Genomic DNA, 12,214 nt, shown 5'->3' with positions numbered 1-12,214 from the left:
CGGGTGCTCCCGCTGCCAGGCTGCCATCCCCAGGGCCACCCCAGCACCCCACGGCACAGCACGGCTGCAGCAGCAGGAACGTCTCTCAGGTTTCTGAAGCGCGGCACAAAGCACGGCGTCGACTTACGGCGCAACGCAACCATAAAAATCACAACGGTGCGGGACCTTATTAATACGGACTCCACCGCGATCAAAATCGAACGCAAAGCCCAGCATCCATAAGCGCCGTGGTAATGACTTGACCAACTGTGCCATCTAGCCAAGAGCCGGGAGCACTCCCAGCGCCCGCTCCCCGCCCGCTGTAACCCCGCAGACAATCGGAGCGTCACCTCCAGCAGTGGGTGGCAGAGACGCGCTCCCCGGGGACGGACCCTCGCTGGGATGCATTTGCATTCCTGGTTTTGTGCTGTCTTCCACCTCCCGTCACCCCGTGCCTTCGCTCAGCCAAGACCAAAAGGCTTTAAAATGTCACAGTGGAAGAAGAGGATGAGAAAGGAGGGAAGAAAGAAAAACTGAAAGATTTTTCCAGGAAAGAGATGCTAAAATTCTGAGCAGGCGATAACCCCGGCCCGGCCTCCATTTCCTATGTGAATAGATCCATTTACATCTTCATAGCAAAATGGTTTCAGGGTACTTCAAAGAAAAAAAAAAAAAAAAAAGAGGTCGTGCCATTCTTTTTAAACTGCATTTTGGGAGAGCGTTAAGGGGAGGAAGGATGCGGCCATCTCCAGCTTTTTTACACATCTGCTTCACACCACAAATTAAAACCCTCGATTTTAAATCAAGGGTATACCCTTAATGAGGGGATTAAATGTTTCAGGTTTTTCCTCACTTTACAAATGGCTGCTTTTTCAATTAACTGCGCTTCCTCAGCCTCAGGATGATCTTTCTATTAGCTCTCTGTATGCTCTCTAATATTTGGTGAATACAGATTCACCAAATTAATGAGATGCAAACTTAACTCTGAAAATATATATTTTGTCACAAAAAAAACCCAAAACCAAACAAAAAAAAACACTGACTGATGAAAAGCTTCTATCTGATCAAGAATACCAAGTGCTGAAGGCCCAGCAGCCAGAACTCAAGCTAAGAGAGTTAAAAGAAGAAAAGGGAGCACCTCAGTTTTTGCATCTTGCTTTTTAAAGGCTCCAAAAGAGAAAAAAAAAAAAAAAAAAGAGTGATCCAAGATGCCGGGCCGTGTGGCCAACAGAGAAAGGCTGCACGCGGCCTCTCGTGCAGTATTCAGCAAAGAACCAGCAGAGCTCCTCACAGCTCACACACGTGTTGTTGCTGTGCTTGCTCTCAAATAAACTGTATTCATTTTAGTGCAGAAATCTATCAAGCCAGCACTTAAACATAACCAGATTTTCCCAATCCAAAGAAGCTCCTTCGGACAAACCTCAAAAGCGAATGAAAATCGGGACGGTGCAGCGTCGTGCACTGTGTTTTTAAGCTAAAATGCTAAGCAGACACAAATAGATTTGCTCAGATGAAAACCAACACACATGACAGACACCGTGACAGACACCCAGCACGAGCTGAGCACACGGACATGGAGTGGTCCACCTTGGGGAGCGGCAAGTGACCAATGCACACATGCATCCTGGGGAGCGAGATCCCTGGCATGTGGCTCTGAAGCACTGTCACATCACTCACAAAATGTATTAAATTTGTACCAAAAGTCTTTGCGTTTAGTCATTAGTAATTAGTAATGCCTTAATAATCAGTCATGTCTTAACGGCATCAACAACAACAAGCAGAAGTTCTGCAAAAGAAAAGCGAAGAATGGGGGTATTTTTACACACGCCAGTTGCCTCATCAGTATGTGGCCAGATAGAGAAAACCTGGTTTACATTTTAAGAGCTGAAAAATCCAACCAAGACTTATTTAATTTCTGTAGGGTACCCCGCTCTGTGTGTCCCCACCCAAAAGCTCAAGGGGAGAAGCACAGAATGGAACAACACATCTCCCTCTTAGAAACAGGAGCTCCCTCTTAGAAACACCCCTCAAATAAGCAAACAAGGAACGCTGTGCTTCAGAATGCCCACCCCAGCCTTAAATATGTCCCCTAAAACATAGGCATGCGTTTCTACAGATGAAACTTTGCTGCTTTCAGGGGCTCAGATTTTCAGCGTGGAAGAAAAAAGCACAAGGACAGAGGCAGTGCCATGCGGGGCCGCTGTGGGCTGGGGCTGGTAACCAAAATGGGAAGGATCCCATCAGCACAATGTGACCCGTCACTTTTTCTAAGTGTGCTCCAGGAATGAGGCATTAAACTGTTCATTTTTGGTAAATTCTGTACAAAAAGCAGCACGCGTGGTGGGCCACCTGAAGATTCATCGCAGAGCTGGCTTCACATTTTCTATAGGTACTGTGCCACTTTTAATATAAATATATGTGAAATGAGAGGCTTAAAACATGGTGCTTTGCCTAGCACTATTATTTCATATGGCCACATTCGGATATTTTGCCATACAAAACATCCCCGTTATCCCACAGCCAAACGTGCCATTGTAAGACAGCAGACTTTGTGAAAAGAAAGTACAAAGGTGCAGAACACATTGGTGTCGCGCATTCATTCAGACACGGCTGCAGGTCTGCAGATGGAAAGGCAAATGGAGCGGCCACGGGAGGAACTGAAATGCCACCAAATTCACACAGTGGTGCATTACATACTTTGCTGTGTTACAGCGGCAATAGCAATATTGCAAACTCTACCTCTCCCCTTCTCTTGCAAGCAAACAAAGCAGCATCAGGAAGCACACATTCATCACCGCCAAGTGCACCGAGCTCAGTCAGTGAACTCACTTCCAGCAATCCCTACAATGCTTCCAAACCATACGCTGCTCGAAACGCTTTTCCAGTGTGTGAAATACCCTGCGACATATCTGACACGTTCAGCCTCGGCAAACAAACCTCGTCCCACGAAAGAAAAAACCTCTTGCAGAATTTAGTCGTATTGACAACAAAAGCACACGCCAAGAAAAGGAAGAAAACAAAGGCTCCCTTCGCCTCAGCAGGACCAAATCTGTCCTTTGTGAATACGTTTGGTAGTAACTTACACATGTCCCACACTGCTTCACCAGGAGTTGTGCCCACCTGGCTCGTGGGGACGATAGGTTCAGTGTTATGGTGAAATATTAACACCAACTCAAGGATGAAGCACAAAGCACGCAGTGCTGCACTGGCACCTCAGCACAGCACGACGGCCGTGGAGTTATCGGACTGCGTCCTGATTTCTGTCATCAGCACCTGCACGGCTCTAGGTTACATCTGGATGTCCTCGCCTGACACACGCAGTATGGGACCTTCCAAATGTCAATTAAGAACGAACCCTGAGAACCCAGTAGTACTCAGTGAGTGGGCTCCTCGACAATAGCAATCAGCATTGCACTGACGGGAAATGGCTGTGCCTTCACCGAAACCGAGCAAAGCAAAAACTAGCGCTGGTTTCCACATGAATTCGATCGAGTTGCTCTTTGTCAGCTAGAGCCATGCTACCCGGAGTCAGCAGGGGCTCTCCAGGCTGAGCACTGTGATGTTTCTCTCCCAGCTGTAGCCGAACAGCAGAGCCGAGCGTGATATTACAGCTAGGGGAAGAAGTGATTGGCCTTCACAAAAGAGATGGTAGTACAAGAAACTACAAGTCAGAGAAAACTCCTTACTAAAGGTTGTTAAATAATACAAGTGCATGTGTGCCGCGGTCTGAAATGCCACTATCTGTTGTCATCTACCTTTAAATCACACAACGCACACAGATTCCTAGGTAATTAGCTAATTATTTCAATACCGGCATGAGTATGAAAAAAAGAGCTGAATCGTAAGGAGTGCAAACAGCCACGAAACAACTCGAGCAAGTTTATCACCCCCAGCGATCTGGGCTTTACCCGAGCGTGCTCCTGGTGTTGCTGAGTTTTAGGGAGCTTGTCTGTCACAGAGAGCCCTCTGAGAGCCGTGGAGCAGCAGGAGCCCTCGTTCCCCCCGTGCACACACACACACACACACAGCACAGAGCGGCACGAAGGCGGTGTGGTGGGCTCCGTGTTCACCTCCACCCCTCCCTACACCCAAGGAGAACCAACGCAGACCACAGGTTTCATGATGGGATTTAACATTTTCTCTCCCACCACATTGTGTGTCGGCACAAGGAACTGTATACCAGGGAACAGAAAATTCTCTGCTGGTGTCCCTGAGTTTACCATTTGAACCCTTCCAATGACCAAAGGGTGAAACCAAACAGTGCCTCTGTCCACTGCTGTAAAACCGGCTGGCTGCTTTCTGCCTGGCCTCCAAAACACCCAAACCCATCCTTACATAGAAGCCCTGATGGAATGGTTTCCTTCCAAGTGATGAACTATTCTAACAGCAGCGCTGCGGTTATCGCAACCAGGGACTTATTGCTCAAGATGTTACTAAGAATAGTGGTGATCCAAGTGCACGTAGGAGTGCTGTGAAAGAAGGCAGCGCTCTGCACGACACACACACACAAAACATACTGAATTTTAAGCCAAGCTGCACTTCTAATAAACGTGCAGACTATTTGCTGCTGTTGTTTTTTTTTTTCTTCTCTAATCTATGAAATTGGGGTTGAAGGAATAAGTGATCCTTTCGAAATCTGTTTTTAAGCACAACGCGGCGCGTTCACGGCTGTGCATATGTGTGTGTGAGGGGGAGCGCATGTATGACGGAGGGAGGGTGAGCGCGTCTGTGTGCCGAGGCTGCCAAGGTGGAACTGACAGGAGCTGTGATTTGTGCTAACTAGCTATTGATCCAGTCAGATCGAGATGTTGTGTACAAGAAACAATAAAAGAGAAGGGGCCAGGAAGGATGCTGTGTGCAACTCCATTTAAAAATGGAAAAGAAAGGCCCCAAACAAACCAATTTATGTCCTTGCCTGGGTGAAGCACGGAGAATGCTGATGGGCTTCCTACAGTCTGCTGTGCATGCTAAACACTCTCGCTTCAAATGAGAGTCTCCTGAGCTGGGCATTAACCATGAACAAAGAGACAAACAGTGGGGGCTAGGATTCACGCTTCAGAAAGCCGAAGCTGGAGCGCCGACCAGAACTGGGAGTGGGAAACCAACGGTGCTCCAAGCACCTGAGCTCCATCTCATTTCCCAACACCTTTCTTAGTGAGGTTACCGAGCATGGAACGCAGCAAAAAGTCAGACTGCAAGACCAAGCGTAACGCAAACAATTCCCAACTACACCATCGTACCGAAACAGCAACTTTCCTGGGCTGAAATGATGCATTTCTAGTGTGTAAATCATGCACGTGCACTTGTGGCGCGTCGCACAGCCGCCCGTGTGCCCTCACACACACGTGTGTCTATTGTAACGACCCCACGGCAGGCAGGTGGCTCAGAAACACAGCTGTGACCCGGCAGAGCAGAAACCAACTGAATCCATAATCGCCTCTATCTTAAACAGCCTTTATCATGGGGAGTTCTCCATGAAAATATATTTTTTTCAGAGCTTGGAGAATTATGGTGCCCCACGGGCATAGGGAAGGATCAAAAATGACAATGAATGCCAAAATGGAACATCTGCCAACTAAGCAAGTTTTACACCAGTGGACCCAGAGCCTGAATTTAAATTCCCTTTCTACTAAAGAAATGAACGCCAAGAGCATTGCCCTGCTACCGAGCATGCAGGAAAATACCTGAAACTGGAGGAGGATCACTAACAAATACCCCCACAGCTTGGGCAGACCTAACAGCTCAGAGGAAGCGGCTGCAAAGCACAGCAGATGAGCAGCACCCCAGTACCCCCCCAATCAGCGCCTGGCTGAGCCCCCACAGTGCTCTGCAGGTAGCCATCAAGCTCACAACCATGACCTGGGGCCCAGAAGGGCTGCGGACGCTTTGTCCCCAGAGCTGCTGCCCCACTGCAACATGGGGCAGAGTGAGGTTGGTGCGTGCCTGGCAACCCCAACAGCAGCCAGTAGTCCCCACCCGCCCCCCGTGGGCCAGGACACGCGCAGGACAGTAGATACCTTCTTTGCTGGGGTTCGGGGGCTTGGGCTTCTCCCACGGAGCCATGGGCTTGTCCTCCTCCTGCCCCTCCATCAGGGCCTTCTCTCCAGGCAGGTACCAGGTGGAGTTGTGCTCTGCCATCAGGGAGTCCAGGTCAATGGTGCTCATGGCACTCTTGACGCCCTCCGAGCAACACCCGCCCAGGTCACTGTCCCCATTCTGCCCCGCACACTCCCCCTTTTTGCTCTTCAGCCCCAAGGGTTGGTCTTCCGAGATGCTGAACTGCTGCCGCTGGAGCTGGATCTGCGCCTGCAGGATCTCCAGGGGGTGGATCTCGTCCTGGGCCGAGGTGCTGGTGGGGGTCCGCACCTGCTCCATGCCCGGCGTGCCGGGGTGTGCGCCCGCTGTGCTGCTGAGCCCATAGCTGTCGGGTGTCGAGGTAGATGTATTGAGGAGGCCAAGGGCCAGGGGCTTCTGTCCGTTGAGCAGCGCGTGCTCCCCACGGGGCAGCTTGGGCGAGCTGCCCAGCAGCGGGCTGCGCGTGGGCTTGGGGCCGGCATTGTCAGAGCTGGAGGACACCTCGTCTTCGTTGCCGTAGCTGGTGCTGACCTCGTCGGCGAAGTCCACGTGCGGGGAGCCGCCGTCCGACTTGGTCACGCTCTGGATGCCGCTGTCCAGCGAGGACATGAGGTCAGGCTGCTCGCCCAGCAGCAGCTCTCCGCCCTTGCCCCAGGAGGGTGAGGTCAGGGGCTTGTCGTGGGGTGTCCCCCCGCCACGCTCCGTGCCCGCGGCCCCCGGCGGACCCCCCGCGGCCGGAGGTGCAGGCTGTCCCGGGCTGACGCCCGCCCCACCGCCCTCCGCAGCCGAGAACTTCTCAAAGAAGGTGCCGGGGCTGACGTGCCCGCTGTCCCGTTTCCGGCGGCCCCGCCCCCGCCCGCCGCCCGCCTTCCCCTCGCCGCCGGCCGCCGGTTCCAGTGTGAAACCGGGCGAGAGGCTGCTCTCCGCGGGCAGCAGCGGGGCGGCTTTGCCCGTGCCCCCGCCCGCCGTCGGCCCCGCTGGGAAGTAGTCCGTGGCAGCGGGCGGCGGCGGCGGGTCGGGCTCGGCCTGGCTCAGCTTGCGCTTGGCCTCTGCCGGGCTCTTCTTGTTGAAGGTGACGTTGAGGTTGGGGGCGCCCAAGCTGGCGATCATGTTCTGGCAGGCGGTGGAGAGGGCGGCCAGGCAACTCTGTCCGAAGACGTTGTCCTTGCCGGCCGGCTTGCTGAAGGAGCCCAGCGACAGCGCACCCAGCTTGCTGGCAGCAGGCCGCGGTGGTGGCGGCGGCGGAGGGAACTCGGGTGGGGGCGGTGGGTAGGCCCCCGGTGAGGCGCTGAGGGCGGGCGCGCTGCCGTGGGCCGGGGGCTGCCGCGCTGCTGCCCCAAAGGGGAAACCGGGCTGGGCCGCAAAGTCAGCGGGGCCACGGCGCTCGGCTGCCGCACCGGGAAGGGCCACGCCACCGCCCGGGGACTGCAGCTGCGTGAGGCCGCTCATGGCGGGCGCGAAGGGCGGGTGGACGCCGGGCGAGGGCAATGCCTGCGCGGGGCCTTCGGCCGCCATCCGCAGCGGCTCCTGCAGCCCCAGTGCGCCAGCACCTGGCCGGAAGAGCACGGCCGCACCGCCCGGCTGCAGGCCCAGCTCGTGGGGGGCCGCCTCGGCCGGCAGCCCCGGCCCCGCCATGCGTCGCGGCAGCAGCTCCCCGGGAGGCGGCGGCCCCGCGAACCACGTGCCGTCAGGAGCCAAGTGCGGCCCCGGAGCGTCGAAGCCGCGGGCGGCGTTGACGGCGGCCTCGCGCTCGAAGCCGGGCGGTGGCGGCAGGGAGCCGGGAGGTCCCACGTCGCCGTGGTGCCCCAGCTGCTGCAGGCTGGGCGGCCGCAGGCGCTGCTGGCTGCGCGAGGCCATCTGCTTCATCACCAGGGCCGCGTTCTGGCGCTGCGCCAGCGCCGGGTGCTCGGGGCCGCCGTGCGGCAGCGGTCCCCCGAAAGTGTCGGGTGCCGGCGGGGTGAAGTCGCCCGGCAGCCCCGGGTACGCCGTCGGGGAGAGGTGGCTCTCCATGGCGGGGCCGTGCATGCCGCCGGCCCACGAGGCGCAGCGTTCGACGCCGGGGTTGGCGGGGAAGTCGAAGCGCGGCCGCTTGGCGACGCTCACGTAGGGGGCATCGAAGTGCTGCAGTCTTTGATTTGGTGGCTGTTGCGGAGGAGGAGGGTGCTGCATATTAAACACGGGGTCGGCGTAGGGATGCATATTCCTGTTCTCCAGTCTGTGAATAGGGTATTCAAACTGTGCGTGCTGGTTCTGCATTATCGGCCCATTGTCCTGCAAGTTGGGGTTGGGAGCGTTGGCTTCCGTTTGCTGTTGCCTAGGGATGGCCGGCGGGCAGGAGTTCTGTCTGGCCAGCAAGCCCGGCGGCTGCTGCGGCTGCTGCTGCTGCATCAGCGGGTGCCTGGCGCTGGCCCCCGGCTCCAGGCTGGCGGGCATCTTCCGCGCTCCCCCGAAGCGCTCGAAGAAAACGCCGTGCTGCTGCTGCTGCTGCTGCTGCTGCTGCGGCGGCTGCTGCTGCGGCGGCGGGGGCTGCGCCTTGGCCACGGCCATGCCTGGCGCCCGGGGCAGCGCCGTCCCCCCGAAGCCGCCGCCCGCCGGCACCTGCCGCCCGCCGCCGTAGTGCGGCAGCTGCCCCTCGGGTTCCGACGGCGAGAAGACGGGCAGCTCGAAGTGCGCGGCGGGGCCGTCGCCGGGGTAATTGTATTCCAGCGAGTCCTGCGCGGGGAGCCGCCGCTGCTCCAGGCCGTGGGGCTCGGACGAGCCGGCAGCCGGCAGCCCGTGGAAGGAGGCGGCGCGGTTGGGGGACTGGTCGAGGGGCAGGCAGGGCGCCGGCACGGCGTGTCCGGAGGCGCCGGCGCTGTGCTGCTGGAAGTCGGGCAGGTTCCCGGCGCGCTGCTGTCCGAAGCCCTCGGCGCCCTGGCTCTCGGCCATGTGCTCGTAGCCGTCGGCGAACGCCGTCTGCCCGCCCAGCGCGCCGCTGTAGCCCAGGAGGCGGCCGCCGTGCACGCAGGAGGCGCCGGGGTCGGGCCCGAAGTTGCCGCCGAAGTGCGGCTGGTGCTGGTGCTGGTGCTGGTGCTGGTGTTGGTGTTGGTGCGGGTGGTGCGCGCCGCCGTGGCCGCCGTGCGGCTGCTGCCCGCCGAAGAAGCCGTGCACGGGCGGCTGCATGCCGGCGCCGTGCAGCTCGGCGGGGCCGCGGCCCGGGAAGCCGTAGCCGTCGCCGGGCAGGCTCATGTTCATGCCGAGGAGGGGCGGCTCTCCCAGCGCGCCCAGGGCCGGGTCCACCGCGGCCGCCGGGCCGCCGCCGGGAAAGGCCGGCGCCTTGAAGTGCGCGCTCATGCTCAGTCCGGGCTGCCCGAAGCCGCGCTCTCCCTGCCCGCCGCTCCGGCTGCTCATCTGCGGCTCGAACTGCTCCAGCCCGAACATCCTGCGCGGCTCACAAGCGCATGGCCGCCCGCCGCCCGCCGCCCCGCTCACATCGCGCCGCGCCCGCCCGCGCTCACCCCGCGCCTCTCCGCTCGCTGCCGCCCGGCGCTGCGCTGCCCGGGAGCCGACGGGGCGCCGCGCCGCCGCTCATAGGCTCCTCCGGCGCCCGGGAGCCGCGCGCCGCATCGCCGTCCGCCGGACGCGCGGGGCCCCGGGGGCGGCGGCGGGGCCGGGGCCGGGGCGGGCGCTGCGTGCGGGCGCTCGGAGGGCTCCGCGGCGCTCCCCTCGCGCGCGCTCCCCCGCTCTCAGCCGGCGCTGGCGGAGCAGCAACAAGTTTTGCATTTCAGCGATGAATTTCAGCCATCGGGGCTGCGCCAATGAGCGCCGCGCGGTCCGGGGCGGGGCTCGCCGTTAAGGTGGCTCCGCAGAGCCGGCCCCGCCGCCCCTCCCGCTCCGCTCCCACCGGACGATGCCCCGCGGCGATGCGGGAGGAGGAAGAGGGGGGGGGAGAGATTCGCGGAGCCGTGCTCGCCCGGCCCGGCCCGGCCCGGCCGTCGGGGCGCGGAACGGAGCGACGGGATTCGGGCGCTCCGAGCACGGGGTGAGCCGCTGCCCGGTGGTGTGGGAGCCCGCCCGGTAAGGGCTGAGCTACGGGGAAGCTCACCCTCCCACCCCGGGTCCGGGCGCCAGGAACGGAGCGGTCAGAGCGCGGCGTCCCGGGGAGGGGGAACAGAGCTCCGCTTGGACCCGGGGGAAGATGGGGAAGCAGACGGCACCAGCTCGCACGTGTCAGCCGTGAGGAAAAAATAATCATCATTAAAAAAAAAAGAGAAATTACTCTTCCCCCCCCCCCAAAAAAAAAAAGGAAAGAAAAAGAAAGAAATAGAGAGTGAGAGATCTATAAATAAGCGGCCGAGAAGTATTTGTGTATGGCAGCGGAGTTTTAAAAGGATTTTTTTTTCCTGCAGGATCAGGATGCCGCGCTGTGATTAAATATTGATTTTGTGTAATTAGTTTTCATGTGAACTATCCTCCTCGCTGATGGCTTGGAGATTTCAGAACGGGAGAAGAAATGGAATCGGACGTGGAAATTATTACTTAGCGGAGGGACGGGGGTGCTCGGGGCCGGCGGCGGCACAAAGGGGAGAAAGCCAAGTTCCGTCCGCAGCGGGGAGGGCGCTGACAAAGCGGAGCGGCGGAGCCCCGCAAGCGGAGCAGCTCGGACTCCGCGGCTCCCGCAGCACCCGACCCCCACCCCCACTCCCCCCCACCCCCAGCCCTATCCCCACCCTCGGCCCCGGGGCTCCGCGGCCGCTGCTCCGGCGGTCGCTCCGCGCCCCTCTGCGCCTGCGTGCGCGCCGTCGGAGCGCGTCTTGCGAACGGGCGCAGCTCCCCCTGGCGGCCGCGCGGCGCAGCACTCCGGGAGGGCCGAGCGGAGCCGTCGGGGCGCGGCGCGGGGGCCGCGGGAAGATGAGGGGGAAGGAAGGGGGAAAAGGGGGGGGAAGGTTTCGGTTCTGCTTTTAGGGCGGACGGGGCGCACGCACCGTTCTTTGTTCTGAATCGTAATGCTAACTCTGTCGTGTCAGTGTTCGACGATGTCCTCTTTATCCGATCTTTGTCTGGCCATAGGGGCGTTCAACTTAAGTGAGGGTTTGGGTTTTGGTTCTTTTTAAGTAAGGGGAAAAGGTCTGGATTAAGCTGGAGGGGGCACTGAGCACTGATGGAGCACTGCAAGGAACGGGACCGGACAGCTTTCGGGGGGGCCCTTCCCACTCAAACCATTCTGAGTCTGTGAAAACCTGAAACGCAGCAGAGAGCACTGTAAAGTGACAGCAGCAGCAGCGCACACAGACACTGTCGATGTGTTCGCGCCAGGGTGGCACACGGGTATTTCCCACCGAGATGGCCACGTGCCCGCTGCACAGTGTACCTGTCAGGAGTAGCACTGGACGCTAATTACTGCTGCAATCACGTTGGGTTCCATTTGCGGCCGACCCTTTTTGTCACCGCTTTGTCATCACGTTTATACACGGCCGCTTCTCTGGGGAGGTGACCTGGGCTCGGCTGCGGAAGGAGCAAACTCAGTGCTGCCCGCGCCGCATTCCCACTGCCCGGAGCTCCCAGCGCTGCCGCGCGTCCTCAGGCCGATGTGACATCGCGGCTCCGCTCCAACTCGGGCGCCGCTGCCTCGAAGGCGCGTCCTGTAAAGATTCACGCGCATCAGCTTCTACATAAGAACCCAAATCCTTCGGAAAAGAGATCTTCGGCGACGCAGGCGGCTCACCTTCTTGCTCCGCAGCCATTGGGGCCGAAGAAGCGCCGTCTGTCGGGATCAGCTGCAAAGGACACGCACCTGTGGGACGGAGACTCCCTCGTCCGTGGGCTGAACAGCCCAAGTGCTCAGCGGAGCCCCGTGCCGGGCACAGCAGTGGAGCCCCGGGGCTGTCGGCACCGCCGGAGCTCAGGTACGGAGCGCCCGAGCAGGGAAACCTCTCCTACAGCGCAGCGAACGGGGAGAAGTCTGTCTTACAAACAATATTTTTACTTTCAGTCTTCGGGTTTTGGCCATCGTGGGGGAAGGAGGGAAAGGCGTTATTTAAATAGCGGTAGCTGCAGGGGATTATTTTCTAAATTAACAATAGCCGCCGCTCCTGCCAAATCCAAAGTGGAGAGGATTCATTTATTTCGACTTCCAAAACAATGGCGTGATTTGGGGTTTCGTATTGCAAGCTCTGAAAAC

General features: G+C 58.9%; 1 protein-coding gene across 1 annotated transcript in view; it reads right to left on the bottom strand.

Annotated features, from left to right (window-relative positions):
- MN1 (MN1 proto-oncogene, transcriptional regulator) overlaps positions 1-9,533 on the bottom strand; it is a 36,402-nt gene extending 26,869 nt beyond the window's left edge. Inside the window, exon 1 of the mRNA XM_065738958.1 lies at positions 5,997-9,533. Within this exon, the coding sequence (XP_065595030.1) occupies positions 5,997-9,474 (3,478 nt within the window). The 5' untranslated portion in view covers positions 9,475-9,533. The remainder of the gene's footprint in view (positions 1-5,996) is intronic.
- Positions 9,534-12,214: the final 2,681 nt, after the last annotated feature.

The sequence above is a fragment of the Cyrtonyx montezumae genome, unplaced genomic scaffold (assembly GCF_038088225.1).
Source record: "Cyrtonyx montezumae isolate F1298 unplaced genomic scaffold, pur_monq_1.0 scaffold_23, whole genome shotgun sequence".
In the NCBI taxonomy this organism is placed as follows: domain Eukaryota; kingdom Metazoa; phylum Chordata; class Aves; order Galliformes; family Odontophoridae; genus Cyrtonyx; species Cyrtonyx montezumae.
Note: the sequence above shows the minus strand (reverse complement) of the source record. Positions and strands in the feature narration are given on the sequence as shown.